This window comes from Lissotriton vulgaris, chromosome 5 (assembly GCF_964263255.1).
Source record: "Lissotriton vulgaris chromosome 5, aLisVul1.2, whole genome shotgun sequence".
Lineage (NCBI taxonomy): Eukaryota > Metazoa > Chordata > Amphibia > Caudata > Salamandridae > Lissotriton > Lissotriton vulgaris.
This window is the reverse complement of record NC_141693.1, coordinates 1719191791-1719209130: the sequence shown is the minus strand read 5'-3', so window position 1 is coordinate 1719209130 and position 17340 is coordinate 1719191791. Positions and strand designations below refer to the sequence as shown.

At 48.1% G+C, this 17340-nt stretch overlaps 1 protein-coding gene across 2 annotated transcripts in view; it reads right to left on the bottom strand.

Moving 5' to 3' along the window:
* The window catches only part of SLC4A1 (solute carrier family 4 member 1 (Diego blood group)), a 191986-nt gene that overhangs the window by 10882 nt on the left and 163764 nt on the right, over positions 1-17340 (bottom strand). For both annotated transcript variants that reach the window (XM_086923900.1, XM_086923901.1), the window contains 4 exons: positions 12105-12271; positions 9061-9314; positions 5432-5601; positions 4856-5029 (listed from right to left, as the gene is read on the bottom strand). In XM_086923900.1, the coding sequence (XP_086780026.1) occupies positions 4856-5029; positions 5432-5601; positions 9061-9314; positions 12105-12271 (765 nt within the window). The remainder of the gene's footprint in view (positions 1-4855; positions 5030-5431; positions 5602-9060; positions 9315-12104; positions 12272-17340) is intronic.

The following is a 17340-nucleotide window of genomic DNA, read 5'->3' as shown; positions in this document are numbered from 1 at the left end:
ATTCAATTCTTCTTACCTGTGTCGAGGCAGCGGGCTTCAGGGGGCCCCCTTTGGCTTGGCTTACCTCCTTCTTGAAAGATCGTACCCAGGCTGTTCATCTAGCAGATTTTTCTGCCCCTCCTCGCAAGGTGCAGAATGGTGTCCCTCAGGGTTCCTCCCTCTCCCCCCTTTTATTTAATTTGTACATTTTCCCCCTTATTTTTGCTTTACAGCAACTGGAGGTCACAGACTTCGACTATGCAGATGACCTCCAGTTGATCTTCAACCTTTCCCACTCCCCTGAGTCCACTCACAATTTTCAATCGGTTATGATTTTCATCAGGGACTGGATGAATTTCAACCACCTTAAACTTAATCCAGATAAAACTGAGGTGGTTCTCACAGGTGGCACATCCAGTCCCTGGACCCCCACGTTTTGGCCTCCCTCACTTGGTCCTCCCCCCCCCCCTGCCACCCTCACACTCAGTTAAAACCCTTGGGATCATGCTGAACCAACATCTTTTTTTTTTTTTAAACCTTTATTGTGCAACAGTAGTATACAGTTACGGGCCCACAACCAATCTGGCTGGCCTCGAAATCAGGTCATAGCACATAAGGCAACCATAAGACAGCTCAGCAGTCCCCAAAGACGAAGAACAGCAAGCATTCCAAATATCACTTAAGTTGGACGCGACCACCGAGTGCAGGAGTAAATAAGGTTCATTTTTAAAATATAAAGCAAAAAGGATCAGAGACCATATAGTCCATCGAAGACACAGAGTGGGCAATGCACACAGCAGGATGTCAACATAGCAGAGAGTCATAATCGGAAGAGCGGCACAAAACTACACTGATCAGGATAAAGGAGCATATATTCAAATTTCGTACCAGGCATTACCCACCCCATAAACGTAGAACAACCTTAAGAATGTGAACATGGATACCAAAAAACAGAAACGGTAAGCGACACTACACCTAGCCTCCATACTGACCCGAAATAAGGAGGAAGAAAGATAAGAAGAACTAAGAAAAGAAGAGAGAGGAAATAAAGGCCCATAGAAACTAACTAAAAAAGGACAAAACAACCCCCCCCCCTAACCCCCCACCCTGCACGCATGCAGAGGCTATGGCCTACCCCCCCTAGCAGTGTGCCTGTCGCCCAGAAAACGAGTACTCGAAATATAGATACAGAAAAGAGAAAGAAGAGAAAGAAAGAAAAAGTTATATAAAACTGGAGAAAGGCCATCCATGCACACAGGCTCCCGGTCTCCCCTGCCATGAAATTATTCTCCACCCCAAAAGCAACAGTCAACCACAGTAATCAAGTAATACGATAAGAAATGGGGAGAATTATCATATACTGCTCAAATAAGTGTGTCATAGGAACACGCCAACCCGCTCCTCCGGCAGCCAAACAGATGTCATCCAGTAGAGAAAACCACCTAGCCTTGGCCTGATCTTGTATGTCCCCCGAGGCATGCCCGCCGAGTAAATCCCGTCTCAGCCAACATAGGAGAGCAGAATGTCTACACAAGGTAGAAGAGCAACATGCAAATACAAAATGGACGTCGCCGACCACCGACAGAGTCATCTTCACTTACGACCATCACCCCCAGTTCCATCCCATGACACGTATTCCATAGCAAGAATACAAGGGCGAGGAAAGAAGAAGCAGTCACAGGAGCCAGCAATTGCTGAAACAGTGTCTGGGCCATTAGTGGCGATACGATGGACGAGGCCACCATCCTCTGCTGAGAAAGGAATCCTTCAGTATAGTAGAGGCATACGGACATCTGTTCACAGGTACCAACACAGTCCGGGATCTTCCGTTCTCCTCCGCACCCATGTGCAACCACAGTACCCCCCTCAAAGACAGTGAAGGGCAAATCCTCGCGCACCTGGGGGCCATCCGACCGCAATCGCCCCAGTGTGAGCGTAATATCGTCAAGCTTTCTTCCCAACGCCCGGGAACCATCCTTCCAAACGGACTGTAAGTCACCAAGAGCAGCAAGAATGTCACGGCAAGTCATAATCGGAAGAGCGGCACAAAACTACTCTGATCAGGATAAAGGAGCATATATTCAAATTTCGTACCAGGCATTACCCACCCCATAAACGTAGAACAACCTTAAGAATGTGAACATGGATACCAAAAAACAGAAACGGTAAGCGACACTACACCTAGCCTCCATACTGACCCGAAATAAGGAGGAAGAAAAGAAGAGAGAGGAAATAAAGGCCCATAGAAACTAAAAAAGGACAAAACAACCCCCCCCCAACCCCCCACCCTGCACGCATGCAGAGGCTATGGCCTACCCCCCCCTAGCAGTGTGCCTGTCGCCCAGAAAACGAGTACCCGAAATATAGATACAGAAAAGAGAAAGAAGAGAAAGAAAGAAAAAGTTATATAAAACTGGAGAAAGGCCATCCATGCACACAGGCTCCCGGTCTCCCCTGCCATGAAATTATTCTCCACCCCAAAAGCAACAGTCAACCACAGTAATCAAGTAATACGATAAGAAATGGGGAGAATTATCATATACTGCTCAAATAAGTGTGTCATAGGAACACGCCAACCCGCTCCTCCGGCAGCCAAACAGATGTCATCCAGTAGAGAAAACCACCTAGCCTTGGCCTGATCTTGTAAGTCCCCCGAGGCATGCCCGCCGAGTAAATCCCGTCTCAGCCAACATAGGAGAGCAGAATGTCTACACAAGGTAGAAGAGCAACATGCAAATACAAAATGGACGTCGCCGACCACCGACAGAGTCATCTTCACTTACGACCATCACCCCCAGTTCCATCCCATGACACGTATTCCATAGCAAGAATACAAGGGCGAGGAAAGAAGAAGCAGTCACAGGAGCCAGCAATTGCTGAAACAGTGTCTGGGCCATTAGTGGCGATACGATGGACGAGGCCACCATCCTCTGCTGAGAAAGGAATCCTTCAGTATAGTAGAGGCATACGGACATCTGTTCACAGGTACCAACACAGTCCGGGATCTTCCGTTCTCCTCCGCACCCATGTGCAACCACAGTACCCCCCTCAAAGACAGTGAAGGGCAAATCCTCGCGCACCTGGGGGCCATCCGACCGCAATCGCCCCAGTGTGAGCGTAATATCGTCAAGCTTTCTTCCCAACGCCCGGGAACCATCCTTCCAAACGGACTGTAAGTCACCAAGAGCAGCAAGAATGTCACGGCAAGACAGCGTAGGCTGTATGTCCCACATCACAGCACTACTCAGTAACTCGCACTCCCCATCACACTGTGCTTCGATAGGCAGGTTAATGTATTGCATCTCGTTCAGGCAGCTATCAAGCGTTTCCACCTTGTAGGGAGAGTGAAGGTAGGGCCGGGACGAGTCCGGCTCGGATAGACTACAATTCGACTCTCGGGGGCCTTTAAAACACACATCCAAGGAGCGGTCTCAGGTAATGGCCATCCCCTCTCCGAGTCAGCACTAGCAGCAAATTCGGGAGCGGCCCGCGAACCCCGGGAGGAATCGAAGACAGAGCAGACACAGCTCACCCTCAGCGCTCCGCAGTTAGACAGTATTTCCACCGAGCCCCCCCCTCAAGGATGTACTCCGGCCACGTCGTGTGGCAATCAGAACTCCTGCAATAAATTTTCCCTCGGTAGTTATTCGTCACGGCGGACCGACTCCACCCAGGCCCAGCTGGCCGCTGTTGACAAGTTAGCACCCGGCCATGTTTCACAGTCGAGGTCCCGGCTCCAGGGTCGCTGGGGCCGCAAAACGTTTTCATGGATTTCTCCGGTTATAAGGCCGGCAGAGGCTTCGGGATCGCGCGAGCGATGTCTGCGCACATTCACCGTCACCCCGCTGCAGTTCAATTACAGGATCGTGAACAGGATTTCCGTGCGGGGCTCGGAGGCTTGAGGAGCCGGGAGCCTACTCTTCCATTCCGATCGCCATCTTGGCTCCTCCTCCCGAACCAACATCTTACCCTGCACTCCCAGATCAGTTTGGTGGTATCATCTTGTTTTTTTACCCTTCGCACCATTAGGAAATTTTCCAGATTCTTTTACCCCTCTGCCTTAAAACTAATTTTGATGGCAATGGTGTTATCTCGCTTAGACTATGGTAACATCCTGTATAATAGTGTCCCAGCCTATGCCCTTCGACGCCTTCAGTTGGTCCAGAACCAAGCTGCCCGCTTCATTTATGGTCTCCCTAAACTACACCTCGCCACCCCTTTACTAAAGGACTTGCATTGGCTGCCCATTAGAGAGCGAGAGAGCGGGGTCTCTTCAAACTTGGCTGCACCACGTTTCAGGCCTGAGCCGGAACTGCACCAGTTGTTTTAAATTCCGAAATCAAAAACTACACCCCGGTCAGAGAACTCCGTTCCTCCACTCAGTCTCTCCTGTCCGTACCACGCTTCAGGAAAAAAAGGATGGGAGGGATGACATTTGCTGTACTTGGTCCCACCTTCTGGAACTCCCTTCCCCCCACCATTAGATCCATACCCTTGTACTCTGACTTCTGCAAGGCGCTCAAAACTCATCTTTTCCTGAAACCTTTCCGCTTTAACCTTCTGCACCCCTTTCATCAGGTTCAACTGCATCCTCAGCGCCAAGAAACCGCTAGCTATATGTGCGCTTAATAAATGCTTTTTAAATTCAAATTCAAATTCAAATGCCACAGTCAGAAGCTCTAGAAAGTAAGCCCTCCTCTAGGACTTTTAAATCTAGGAGAATTAATACAACCAGACACCCTGCAGTTTATTTACACCCCTATGGCCGTAGCAACCTGGACCTCCTGCCATCCAAATAAATACAACAAAGTCAACATTGAAAGCTCTGGACTCAATAAACCCTGGGGGACCAGTACAATCGATACACTTTACTTACACTGTTGAGTTCCACATGTCTGAAGATTTTTGGGAGCAGGAACCGGCGAAGTGGCACAGTCAGGATGAGGATGAAGGGCAGAGCCAGGGAGGCTGGGGTGGACTTTACCACCCAAAGGATCACAAGGCACAACACCTGTATGAGGGTGAAGATGTGCATTCTCCACGTCTTCACCTAGACAGAAAAATAAGTTTGGGATTAGAAAAACTCTACATGGGCATACCATGCCCTCATCGCCATAGATCACAAGACCTCGAGGTTCAGCTTATCCCATCTAAACCCAGCTAGGTTTGTGCTATATAAAAGCCAATACATACATACCTAGTTCCAATTTAACCCAACTTAGTCTGTGACTGAGTCCAACTGAGACCCCCCAGTACTCAGTCCCAGCGCAGGACTCAATCCTCGCTCAGTCCCACTCAACTCTCAATGACTCAGTCGAGCTTGACTCGGTCAACCTCCACACAAGTTCCTTACTCAGGCCTGAGCCCTTCGTGCATGCAGACAACAGTGTATAACGGTGTCCGTGCAGCGCCTCCTTTAGATTCAAGGTGCTTAGCATGTGTTCTCACTCACCCGCTTCACAAAGGGGACATCCGGGTGGTACTTGGGTGGCATAAGAGTGAGGAGGATTCGGTCGTACATCTGGATTCCGTTCAGAGAGGTCACGCCCATGTAGAGGAAGATACCAAAGAGCACGGCAAGGGGGATGAGCTTCAGGATGGGCTCCATGAGGATGGAGAGACCTGAGAGAGGGTGAGATGAGGATGAGGGAGAGTGTCATGGGTAAAAGAAAGACTATGGAAGGGAGAAAGATGTGGGGGGGAAGAATGAAGCAGCAGAGAGCGTCCATGAGAGCAAGTTAGTGGAAGAGATATGGAGACAAGTAGAACAATCTGAGAAAGGGAGATTAAAAGTGCGAGAGTCAGCGATAGGGGACAAAACTATACAGGAAAAAAGAAATGCAGAGATAGAGAAATAGATGCTAACAGTAAGAATGAGATATAGGAAAGAATTAATTACGCATTTGAGTCTGAAAACACAAATAAAGAAGCGATGAAGAGCTTTAGGGCAGGAGAAAGAAGTCAAGTGAGATACATATTGAAGAAGCTAGAGAAAAGAATATGAGAAGAAGTGAAACATAATGGGGCATATTATCAAGGGGGTTTATCTCCGCTTTTTTGGCTTTAAAAGCCAAGAAAGCGGAGATAAAATTATCTCCCTATTACATAGCTGTCGCTAACACCAGTTAGCGACAGCTAGTAGGAGATAGCAACCATCTTGGGCCCCGCTTTGCATGTCAGTGATATTTATCACTAATGACATGCAAAGTGGGCGTGCCAAGATGTTAGCGACTGGAAACAGTCGCTAACATCGCTATCTCCTATTACCAACTTTTGGAGATATTTGCGCTTAGCTAACACCTGCCCCGGAGCAGTTCTTAGCCATGTTATCCAATGGTAGGTGGATAACATAGCTAAGAGCATTAGCTCGGTAATGCATGAATATCGCTGACTTTTCAGCGATATTCATGCATTTCGGCCCATTTTTATCGCTTAGGAGATTAACCTTGATAATAGCAAAGTTCCTAAGCGATAAAAATCGCCGCAGCTCGGCGATAAAAATTTCGCCGCTAAACCAACATAGCGATAATTATCGCTAGTTGTTGGTAATATGCCCCAATATTAGTTGAATAGAGAGAGGAATGAGGAGAGTGAGAGAGTGAAAGGTAAAGAGCTAGAGAGAAAGAAAGATAAATAGATAAAGATGAGAGAGAATATGGAAGCGATAACATGGTGATAGGAATGAAAGAAGACAAGGAAAACGAGCTCCTGAGATATAAAATTTAAATCTGAGAAGCCAGCAAGTGAGAAAGACTCAAGAGAAAGGATAAAAAGGCAACTGAGACTAACGACAGCCAGCAAATGAACAGCTGGTGAGGTAGATAAATGTATGCCGCATCAGAGAAATGTAATACAAGTGGCAGACTAGTAGGCAAAGGCATAGAGCTTGTGAGAGATATTTCATCCGGAAATAGAATAAATTAAGAAACTAAAGAAACAAGAGTTAGGTGAGATCGAAGGAGCTAAAAATGTAATAGTACATGCAGAGTGGCCTTTGTTATAGAATGAAGACGGTACATATATAAGATAAGACGATGTGAAGAGTAAATGCCACAGCACAGGTAGGGAAAGAGAAGGGGAGGTCCATAGATAAAACAGCAATACAGGGATATGTACTTATTTTTTCATGTAAGAGCACTATTAACACATTTGTGACATTGTACTAGAATATTAATAAGTAGAAGGAGGAATGCACCTAATCGTACTGGGAGAAACTGAACGCAGCATCAATAGTTGAGTCTCATGAACAGAGCGTCAACAAAAAGTGAACATTTTCTATAAGCAAGGGAGATCTTCACCCTGAGCTCTTGAATGAATGTCTGTAAGAGTGACTATTACCCAGATATGCCTGTCTGAGTGACTGGTGGGTGAGATAAAAAGATCCCACGTCGCTGGTCAATCCATATTTGCTAAAGCAAAGTCTTCTCTTCCATTGTACATATTTGATCACAAAAGGTCACAAAGATTGCTCACCAATCAGAAGTGGTCTTTCATACATAACAATAGACTGAGTAAAGTTGGTTAATCATTGACAACAACTTTGATGAGGAAAGGGAACATCAAGAAACGACTCCATTAGGTCAGCAGGAACTGTCATACCCATGCAGATCTGCTCCACTCAACAGAAAACTCGGGATTGTCAGGGGTGCACACAATACTAAAGCAAGCATAGCCGTCACAAGGCCAAAGCCACTCCCTGCTCCGCCCCCTCCAAGATGAAAGGATCTGCGCGGCTCTGATAAGTCTCCCCTCTTGTGGAGGCCTTAAGGGACCTCTCTTCAATTCTCATTCAACCCTAACAGTGGAATCTGGCTCAGTTGCCCAGGGATCGCCTTTTCTGAACGCTTGACAGGTGTTACGTTTAGGTAGATCTTCTACATGAGCCTTAGTTTGGTCATGGCTACCTTAGTAAAGTTTATAAATAAAACTTACAAAAACCAATTGTCCTGTTTCCTTTCCCAGTGCTTTCTGGAGACTGGGCTCAGCGCTTCAGTCCATGGCTCGATACATCAATTGTCAAACGTTAGCATCCCATCATGTGAATGGATAATATGTACATTGCGTGAGCCTAGTCGCAAAGCAACAGAGCACTTTGCAAGCGATGGGTGTATGACAGGACGACGGACAGCACTAGGTACAGGGGAGAGTGGGAGGAGGAGGTGGTACCCAATGTGGACAAGCGGGGTCTGGGTTTCGCAGAGCAGGTCAAAATGGAGGTGGGTTGAGGGAGTGGGTGGTCCTGAGGAAGTACAGTATTGAAGCTGTGGGGAGAGAACAAGCATGGCAGAGAGGCAGAGCTGAGGGGTGGGATCATACCTGCCAACTCACACGGTGCCACCGTGTGACCACACGATATCAGCTCCCAGCACATGGTCTCCCGGTTAGGAGCCGATATTACTTGGTGGCAGCGAAAACGAGCTGAAAACCACTGTAAATAGTGGTTTTCCATCTCGTTTTCTGAGGCTTTGAACCGCTGACGTCCCTTCCGGGGTTTGTGAAAACACCACAGGAGATCAGCAGCAGCAAGTTTTTTTTTTTGGTGGAGGACAGGTTTGGGGGCAGGGTGGGGTTCAAAAGTGCCTCGTAGGCAGGGCTTAAGTCGTAAAAAAATAAATGGAGGGACGCTGTCACCGGAAGTGACGTCACGACAGGAAGTGACATCACGAAAGGTTCCGAGCTCCTCGTCCCAGAGAGGCCAAAGAGTGAGGACCAGCTGTTTGGCAGGGGGGATGGCGTCCCCCCGGTAAAATAAGTGGGGGGACGCCATCCACCGGCGTGGTACCCCGACTCGAGCCCTGCTCGTAGGCACTTCTCGGCACGAGGCACCTCCCCCTCCTCACACATTGAGATTGTTCTTCAAGTTGGCGGGTATGTGGAAAGTTGTTCAGAAAGCGCAGGATCAAGCAGGCTGTGCTGATTGCGGGTGCTGTTTAATGCAGTGAATCTTCAGCTGCTTATGGCAGTGGAGAAGGGATGTGGCAGCCAGATCTGAACTGGGATGGTGTTCCATTACCTGAGCAAGTAATAGCAATTCTGAAATTAATAAACGGGTAGACAAAGCCACAGGCTGAGAGGACTTACCGACGAGGATGGCCACAAAAAGACCACTAATTCTCTGCTCGACGACCTTCTCAATCTCTGCCTTCCCGCCTGTGCCGCTGGCTTTGCCCATCACAGTCAAGGCGTTGGCGTGGGTGACAGTCCTCACCGTGGTGGCTGAGAGCCAGGGCATCCCAAAGAGGGCACATATACCTGCCATCCCAACAATCAGCAACAGGTCCAGGTGAAAGCCAGATCCTTTCACCATTTTTCGCTCCGGTTTGCTTACGATGAGTCTGGGATAAAATAAAGGAAGATATATCAACAGTTACTTTCTTTCAGATTTCCCATGGCCTGCCCATAAAAATTTCAGCTAATTTAAGTTCAGAATAATGAACTCGTCAGCCATGCAATTTAGCCACTTTTCCCCTTTTATGCTGACAAAGCCATCCGTCACTGTATTAAAGGACAAACTTTGCACAGTGTGGTTAATACAATTTACCACTAACCAGATCGAACGTTCCAGTTCAACAACCTAACCTAGGCCCTCACTGCAAGATGGCCGGCACCAATGTGTTTGGTATTTATAAGGTGCAATAATTATCGCCCATCACGAGTTTCTATGGAATAACATGCAGATGTGTGCTTTCAGCACAAAATCTGCGCAAAATACCTGCCATTTTGCCCCCAATAAATATCACCAGGTTTGACCTGACAATAATGGTCACAAAACTCAGAATTGCATAATGTGCAGCACCAGTAGTTACTGCACATAACTCAATAAAGCGGGCTACTCATATTGATGTCTTCAGTTGTTTCACAGTCTACATCAGAAGCATTATGCAATACTAACTTGGGTGCACTACCTTTTTAGCAAACGAGGCTGACCCATGAACATTCACGACCCCCACTCACCCTAGAGATGAATTTAGTATTCCAGAGAGGCTTGTTGGGTGCTTCCTGCCAGCTTTAGGTACTCCATAATTGTAATAATTTCTTTGAAGAGTAAAGCTCATTTTGTCTTATCCAAAATACAATGTGAAGGTGTTTGTAACACCCAAGCTATGGACAACCAATTCAGGTTTCCACAATTAATTTTATTTAATGGTTTGTTGGATACTCACGCGAGCATTTACATTTCAAATGGGTGGGAGCCTTCTCATTGGAAGGAAAACTCAGGCAAAACATTTTTGAGCATGTGTTTTGTAATAAAACAAAAACACACAAGAACAACTGCTGCACTGTATTATAACTGAGATTAGAACATTGGAATGTTGAGCGCTCCACTGAAGACAATGGAGTGCTCTGGGCTTCCAATGGCCGGAAGAAGCCCAGAGCATCAACATTCCAATGTTTGCTCACAGCTCTTGCTGTGAACAAAGGCCTCACGGAGCCCAAAGGGATTTCATCCCCCTCGGGCTCCATGGGTCCTTTGTTTTCCAAATTAGTACATTCGGCCCTCTAGAGGTCATGATGAAGAAAAGTGGCTAAAGAGCAAGACATTAGTTCTACATTTATAAGCCATGGGACTGGTGACTGCAAAACGGACAGTCCTGGAAGACCATTTTAAAGAGCCTGAAGTGGACCCTCTGCAGGCTTTTGAAGGCTGTGGCGGAGATGGAGATTCAAAAGGAATTTACTGAAGACAAACCACATGGCAGGACTGTAGAGAGAAACAATGGAGCAGATCAGCCCCCAGAGTGATGCAGGAAATGCTGCAAGTCATGTTCAATGGGGTGTGGGGTTAGGGAAGGTAGAGCCACACTTAGACCCTGATTGTGGTTGGCCCAGGAAATTTCAATGTGTGCGTTAACTCTTATTAGAGCATTGGAATGTTGAGCGCTCCATTAAAGACAATAGACTGCTCTGGGCTACTACTGGCTGGTAGAAGCCCAGAGCATCTACATTCCAATGCTAATTCACAGTTGTTGCTGTAAACAAAGGTCTCACGGACCCCGAGGCGATTTCAATCCCCTTGGGTTTCATGAGGCCTTTATATACAAATTAGAACATTCTGCCCTCTAGAGGTGGAATATTCTAATAGCCTTGGAGCCCTCCATAGCAGGCCGAACAGGCTATTAAAGGCACACTCGCTTGTTAAAGGCCCTCGCCTTCAGCTTGGCCATTTAACACTGGAAATGCCTTTAATGGCCAGTAGAGTCCGCTACGGGGGGCTCTAAGGCTATATTAGACCATTGGAATATTGGGAGCTCTATTGAAGACAATGGAATGCTGTCAGACTTTTAATGGCCGTTAGAAACCCGGAGCTCCAACATTCCAATGTTTGTTCACAGCTGTTGCTGTAAACAAAGGTCTCATGGAGCCCAAGGGGATTTCAACTCCCTCTGGCTCCGTGAGGCCTTTGTTTTACAAATTAGAGCATTCTGTCTAGGGTCGGAACGTTCTAATAGCCTTAGAGCCCTCTGTAGAGGGCTTTACTGGCCGTTAAAGGAACACTCCCTTGTTAAAGGACCTCATCTTCGGCTCTGGCCTTTAACACTGGAGCAGGCATTTAATGACCATTAGAACCCACTACGTCTGGCTCTAAGTTTATTTTAAAGCATATATCAGACTTACTAGTTGCGCTGTAATTTTCCCTCAGTACATTTCAGCAGGTCAAACCTGCCACAGTTTAATAGGGGAAAATGCACAGTAAATAATGGGAGATGCAAAATTTGGTGCACGCACTAATAGCTCCGTGTTATGTCCTATTTTCTGTGCAAAACCTGTAATTAGAGCTATTTATCACACCCTCCCAGTTCATCTACCTATTCATCTTTTGTCTTCCCATTGCTGTTAAGCCTTCTTCACTGGAATTCTCTTCACCTACTTCCACGTTTTCATCTTTGGCTTTGGTTTCTCTATCTCTTGGTCTGGTGTCAATACTATCTCCTTGCTTTTCTTTCAGTGTAAACACTATCTCACCCTTTCTCAACACGTTATCCATTCCCACCTTACCCTTCAAGCTCTACATGTCTCTTTTTAGAGTTTCTCACGCTCTTTTCTCTCCTTCCCCACCACATCATTGCTTCAATAGGACTTGTACTATGGCAATACATGCAAAGGGATTGTTGTGCTTGTCTTACGTGGTGATCTGAGACTCCATGAAGATGAGGATGAAGACAAGCAAAGCAGGTACGATGGCGGCGAACATCATCCAGATGGGGAAGTCGGTATGGAGCCCAAGCGGGTTGATGAACCATTGACGGTCGGCAGGTCTGGACACATTCAGGCCTGCAGGAACTTTTAGTTTCTGCAAAAGGAGAAGGCACAGATAAGCCAGACTCTCTTGTCAACTCATGTGCGTGTTTGTATAGCACTTATGTCAGAGGAGCAGGAGATGAAATAGACACAAGTGTAGAGTGGCCTTCATACATGTTATTTTCATCATCACCATGATCAGATGGATGGGAAAGAGGGGAGAAGTGAAAAGGGCCTAAGATGCATGTGGTAGTGAGCAGCAAGTCTTCTCCCAAACCTATAGTCTTATGTCAGATACAAATAGTGACTCTTTTTCAACGTTTAATCTCTTTATCTGCTATTGTCTTTTGTTCTCTCCAAGACTCCGTTCCTTTCTAAATTGGGTGAACGTGATAGGGAGATTTTCTGGGGCACATGACTCTTTTGAGTGAAGCAGTATTTTAATTCTGCCAGTTTCCCTTGATCTGTTATGCTAGAGCTGGGAAGCCCTTTGAGGCAGCCATGTGCTTTACAAATCTCAATAACATAACAGAAGATTGTCTCTAATTCATGCCAGTTTTGGAAAGGGATTACAATTGAAATTAATTGAATTTAGGGAACCATTTGCATGCACTATTTCTCAAAATAAGTATGAGCCACTTATCAGCTGTTATGGAAGCGGCCTGGTCACTTGTTTACACACTGGCCCCTCTTCTTCAAACAGGAGATGTGATGAGCCAACTGCCTAAGCCAGGAAGCCTCACCCCACTCCCCAGAGCCAGACTGTCTCTCACGTCGCTTGATGGAAAGAAAATAATCCATAGTGTAGAGTGTCATCTCTCTCTAGAATTCATTCTCCAAAAAGACAAAGTTTGGACAGGACCAAGGCCCACTAGCCACTGGCAACTGACTATGGAATGCCATCCAAGTGCTTGTATGCCCATCTGGCCACTGAATCTTCCACATGTCATGATTCTTATACCCACAGTCACTCGCCCAGCCATGGAACCACCTGGCTTTGAGAATGAAAACAGCATCTTAGCCATAAGAGTGTAAGCATGGTACCCACTCACATGCATGAAAACAGAACACGCGGCTGGGTGCCTGCACACAATACCATTAACCCAAGTGTGTACACCATCCTACTTATTGAACATGAGAAATGACATTGTGCACTCCGCAATCAAACAGACATACCTGTCGCTCACCTCAGGCCGTGTATGCTATACAGCCCCTCACTCTTTTGATTAAGTAATGTGTTTATAAAGAATTCCACATATCTGTACACCGAGTATGGTCTCCCCTTACCCGGGCGATGGCATGACATCACGTGAGCTTGAGCACTAGTAGGGCCATCCCGCAGGGTTGGATTGGGATCAAAATTAGTCATGGGCACCCTAAAAAACGTGGACCACATTTGTGGATTGTGTCTTTTCGCAAGACACTTCTTCAGTGTTTTAAGTATTAAGAAAAGAAGGAGAGGGGAGGAGCTACGACACCAACCAAGATGTCCGCATAGTCTCCCGGCTCCGCTGACCTTCCTTTTTTCAGTCTATTATCCTGTCGACTATCCTGGTTACCCGCACCGGATCCGTGTGTGCGTATTGATCTGCTTTCCAGTGGTGCAATCCCGGAGTTTCTCCGCCGCTGTGGAGCGGAGATACATCGATGGTCGTCTGAGGCCTAACCCAGCGGGGAAGCCGGGGTCTCGAGTGCGGGCTCTGCCGGGTCCGGGTTGAATAACAACGGACTGCTGAATGTGGTCGGATACGCTCTCTGGAACATTCGGACTTTTGACTGGTCTGCTACCACCAACTGCCTGGTGCTCTACAATAGGTGAGGCGACGAGTGACGCACGGCGATGTGTCGCGGGGGTCCCTGACCGGTGGTACGACAATCGCATCGTCGATCCCCCCGGGTCGGTACCTCGCTGCGTATTATTGCTTGCTACCCATCAGTCCATCATGGCCTACTCCTGCTCCATCTAATTTTGCCCCGGAGAAGGCGCCACTCCGTGGGGATTACCATGTTGGAGGGAGAAAGGCAGCTAGCGGAGCAGGCTCGAACTGGCCCGTCACTGCGAACGATGCTGGAGGCACTCATGGCACTCAAGGGAACCATTGCAGCCCGGACTTGCAGTTTGTTGTCTGAGACAGATGGACTCACAGACCTGAGAGCGGATCCTGACTCGACACCCGCGCCCCGGCAACCAGCCTGCAATCTATACTACTATTATAAAGTAAGAACTTTGAACCTTTGAGGCGGGTAAACTCGGGAACCACAGCGCCAATCCACACACCCGATACATCATTGTAATTGTCAGGGTGTGCAGATGGACATAGGCTATATAAACTATACAAATATGCGTTATTTAAAAAATGTACATTAAGAAAAAAAGTAGTCCCTTCGAAGTAGCACCGGCCTGCGTGCTGACGTCTGGAGCGCGGGAAGGAGCGGCGTCCAGGAGCGCGAGGAGGAGCGGCGGACATGGCGCGGGGGAGGAGCGGTGAGGAGCGGCGGACAGGCAGTGAGGAGCGGCGGACAGGCGGAAGGAGCGGTGACGAGCGGCTTGGAGCGGCGGAGCGGTGAACTGAGGAGCGCGGGGGAAGGAGCGGCGGCTGAGGTAAGGCTCCGGGGGACCCACGGACAATGTCGGGGCAGGGGGGAGTCAGGGCAGGCAGGGGTCGGGGCAGGCGGGGGACGGGGCAGGTGGGGGACGGGGCGGGCAGGGGCCCGGGCTGCTGGTCAATGTCTGAGCGGGTGGGGGCCCGGGCTGCTGGACAATGTCGGGGCGGGCGGGGGTCACGTCATGGATAGAGCCAAACAACAGCAATGTCACATCGCTCCAAAAGAAAAGTACACTGTGCTCAATACCAAGAGCCCCAAATAACAAAGGGCACTAATGATTGAGGCGGGGGCCCGGGCTGCTAGACAATGTCGGGGCGGGCAGGGGTCGGGTAAGCCTGATTGCTCCCGGACAAGGTCAGGACGGGCTGCTAGTTTAATATACGTCTCGGAGACTTGTATTGACCCGGCGCAGAAAGCAGGGTTTGCTTCTACTATATTGGACCTATCTGACTGTAATGTGCCCGATTACCCCGTGGAACCGTTGGAACCCCCAATTGTGTATCCCGTGAGACACTTGCAAGATATCCCCATTCTGGAACTTTCCATTCCTTATCCTTTGCTGTTTTGGATTTTGTCGACTCCCCTCCCCTGTCGGTCTTTCAAGATGGCGGATGGGTAAATGCTTGGCTCCGGAGGCGGGGAGGGGCAACATTGGCATCAACTTTCCACATCGAGAACTGCCGCACTTTTCTTCTCTGTCTACTCCTGTTCTTTAGACTCTTGCAGTGATTTGTGGAAAGGGCTTTCTTTAATTAATGACTTTTGTGCATTTGATAGGCGGGGCCAGGGTTGAGACTGTTATCTGGGTCCCTCATTGTTGTATAGGTTCACCGGGATTGCTTACTTGATCTAACGGAGTCCGGGGCAGGATTGGTCATGACGGAGGAAGGAGACCGGAAGTCCGTTAACATGCCCTCCTCCGATTTCCCTCACTGGGTGGGGTTCTTTGCCTTTTTTTCTTTCTCTTCTTCTATATTTCGGGTTCTATTACTGGGCGACAGGCGTGCTGCGAGGGGGGTGGCCGTAGTCATCAGCAGGGGTGCAGGGTGGGGGGGTGTGGGGATGGGTGTTCGTTTTAATTTTTGTTCTATGGCCTCTTTCTTCCTTCTCTTCCCTTGTCTTCTTTTCCTTTCTTTTCCGGGTTAGTGTAGTGGGTTCGGTTTCATACATCCTGGTCGCTGTATTTGTACCTTGATTGTTCGAGGTTTTGGTGTTCTGGGGTGGACATTACTGATGGAGTCGACGGTCAAAATTCACTAATTTATCCTGATGACTTACGTCTTAACTCCGTTGACTTAGTTGATAGCGAGTTTCTCTTGGATATGTTGTTTCTTTGCTCACCCCCTTTTGAGCTACACCTGACTCCTTCTACTTATTATTTAAAAATGAAAACCTCTTATCCTGTGACTACATTGAATTACCTTTGCAACCGATGCGCTTTGTGAATTAGGATCCTAGGATTAGCGGCCAGCCCTGGGGGTTGTAGGCCCTCATCTGTATTTGATTGCAAATGTTAAATAAAGGTTTTCAAAAAAAAGAAGGGGAGGTCCCTGAAAGGAGCATGTTTTCTCAACTTCACCGAGATTTTTTTTTTTTTAATGCAAATGTTGCCAGGACTCTTTGTTTACTGATTAGTTCACAATGGTGAACCACACTTGAATATACGTGGGGCCACTTCTGCTCCGGCCCTCCCTCCCCTGTTCAATTTGCATACATTAATGGGCCAGCCCAGCTAGAGACTGGGACTGACACCTCTGCCCTGTTGGTAAAAGGGGGTTAATAGAGGCCATCTGCTGCCTCCAGAAAGGCCACTGAGGCCCCTACTTGGCCGTTGGCAGCATCTGAACAGCACAGACACAGCCCAAATCGGCCAACACGCCGCCCACAAAAGCAGCCCACAGCTGGAATTCACAAATCGGCCCATCGCCCATTGCCTGAGTGCCCGCCTAACCAAACCGACCCTGCCATCCCGCCACCTAGAGCCTTCTGACTATACTAGGGCAGACCACCTGGTGCACTCACGCGATTCAGGATCGGATCCCCCATGCTCACCCATGGGGATCCAGAGGTTTCTACCAAACTGGACTGCAAACATTCATTCAAACATCACCCCTTTGGACTCGAAATCCATACGAGGTGACACTCTGCCTCCACCGTTCCCTACTTCACATCACGCGGCCCTTGGCCCACAATGCTACCCAAATGACGTATAATTGGGCGCCTCTATATGTGCTGAATCGCCGGTGCCTGCGTCTTACTGCCCCACGAGTGCCCGCCATCACCATCTCTAGATGCAGCCACTCTTGAGGCCTTTAGCTATGTACAGCACTTCAGTCCAGAAGACTTTCCAACTTCAGTAAATGGAAACATAATGCAAACATCACCCGTCCCCCACACCACCCACATGCATGCTGGACCCCAGACTCACTCACTCTGGTGTGGGCACAGCGTCCTGCGTGCTTGAATGAAGCACAGCATCCTACACACTTCCTTTAAAAGTAGTGGTGGAGCCCC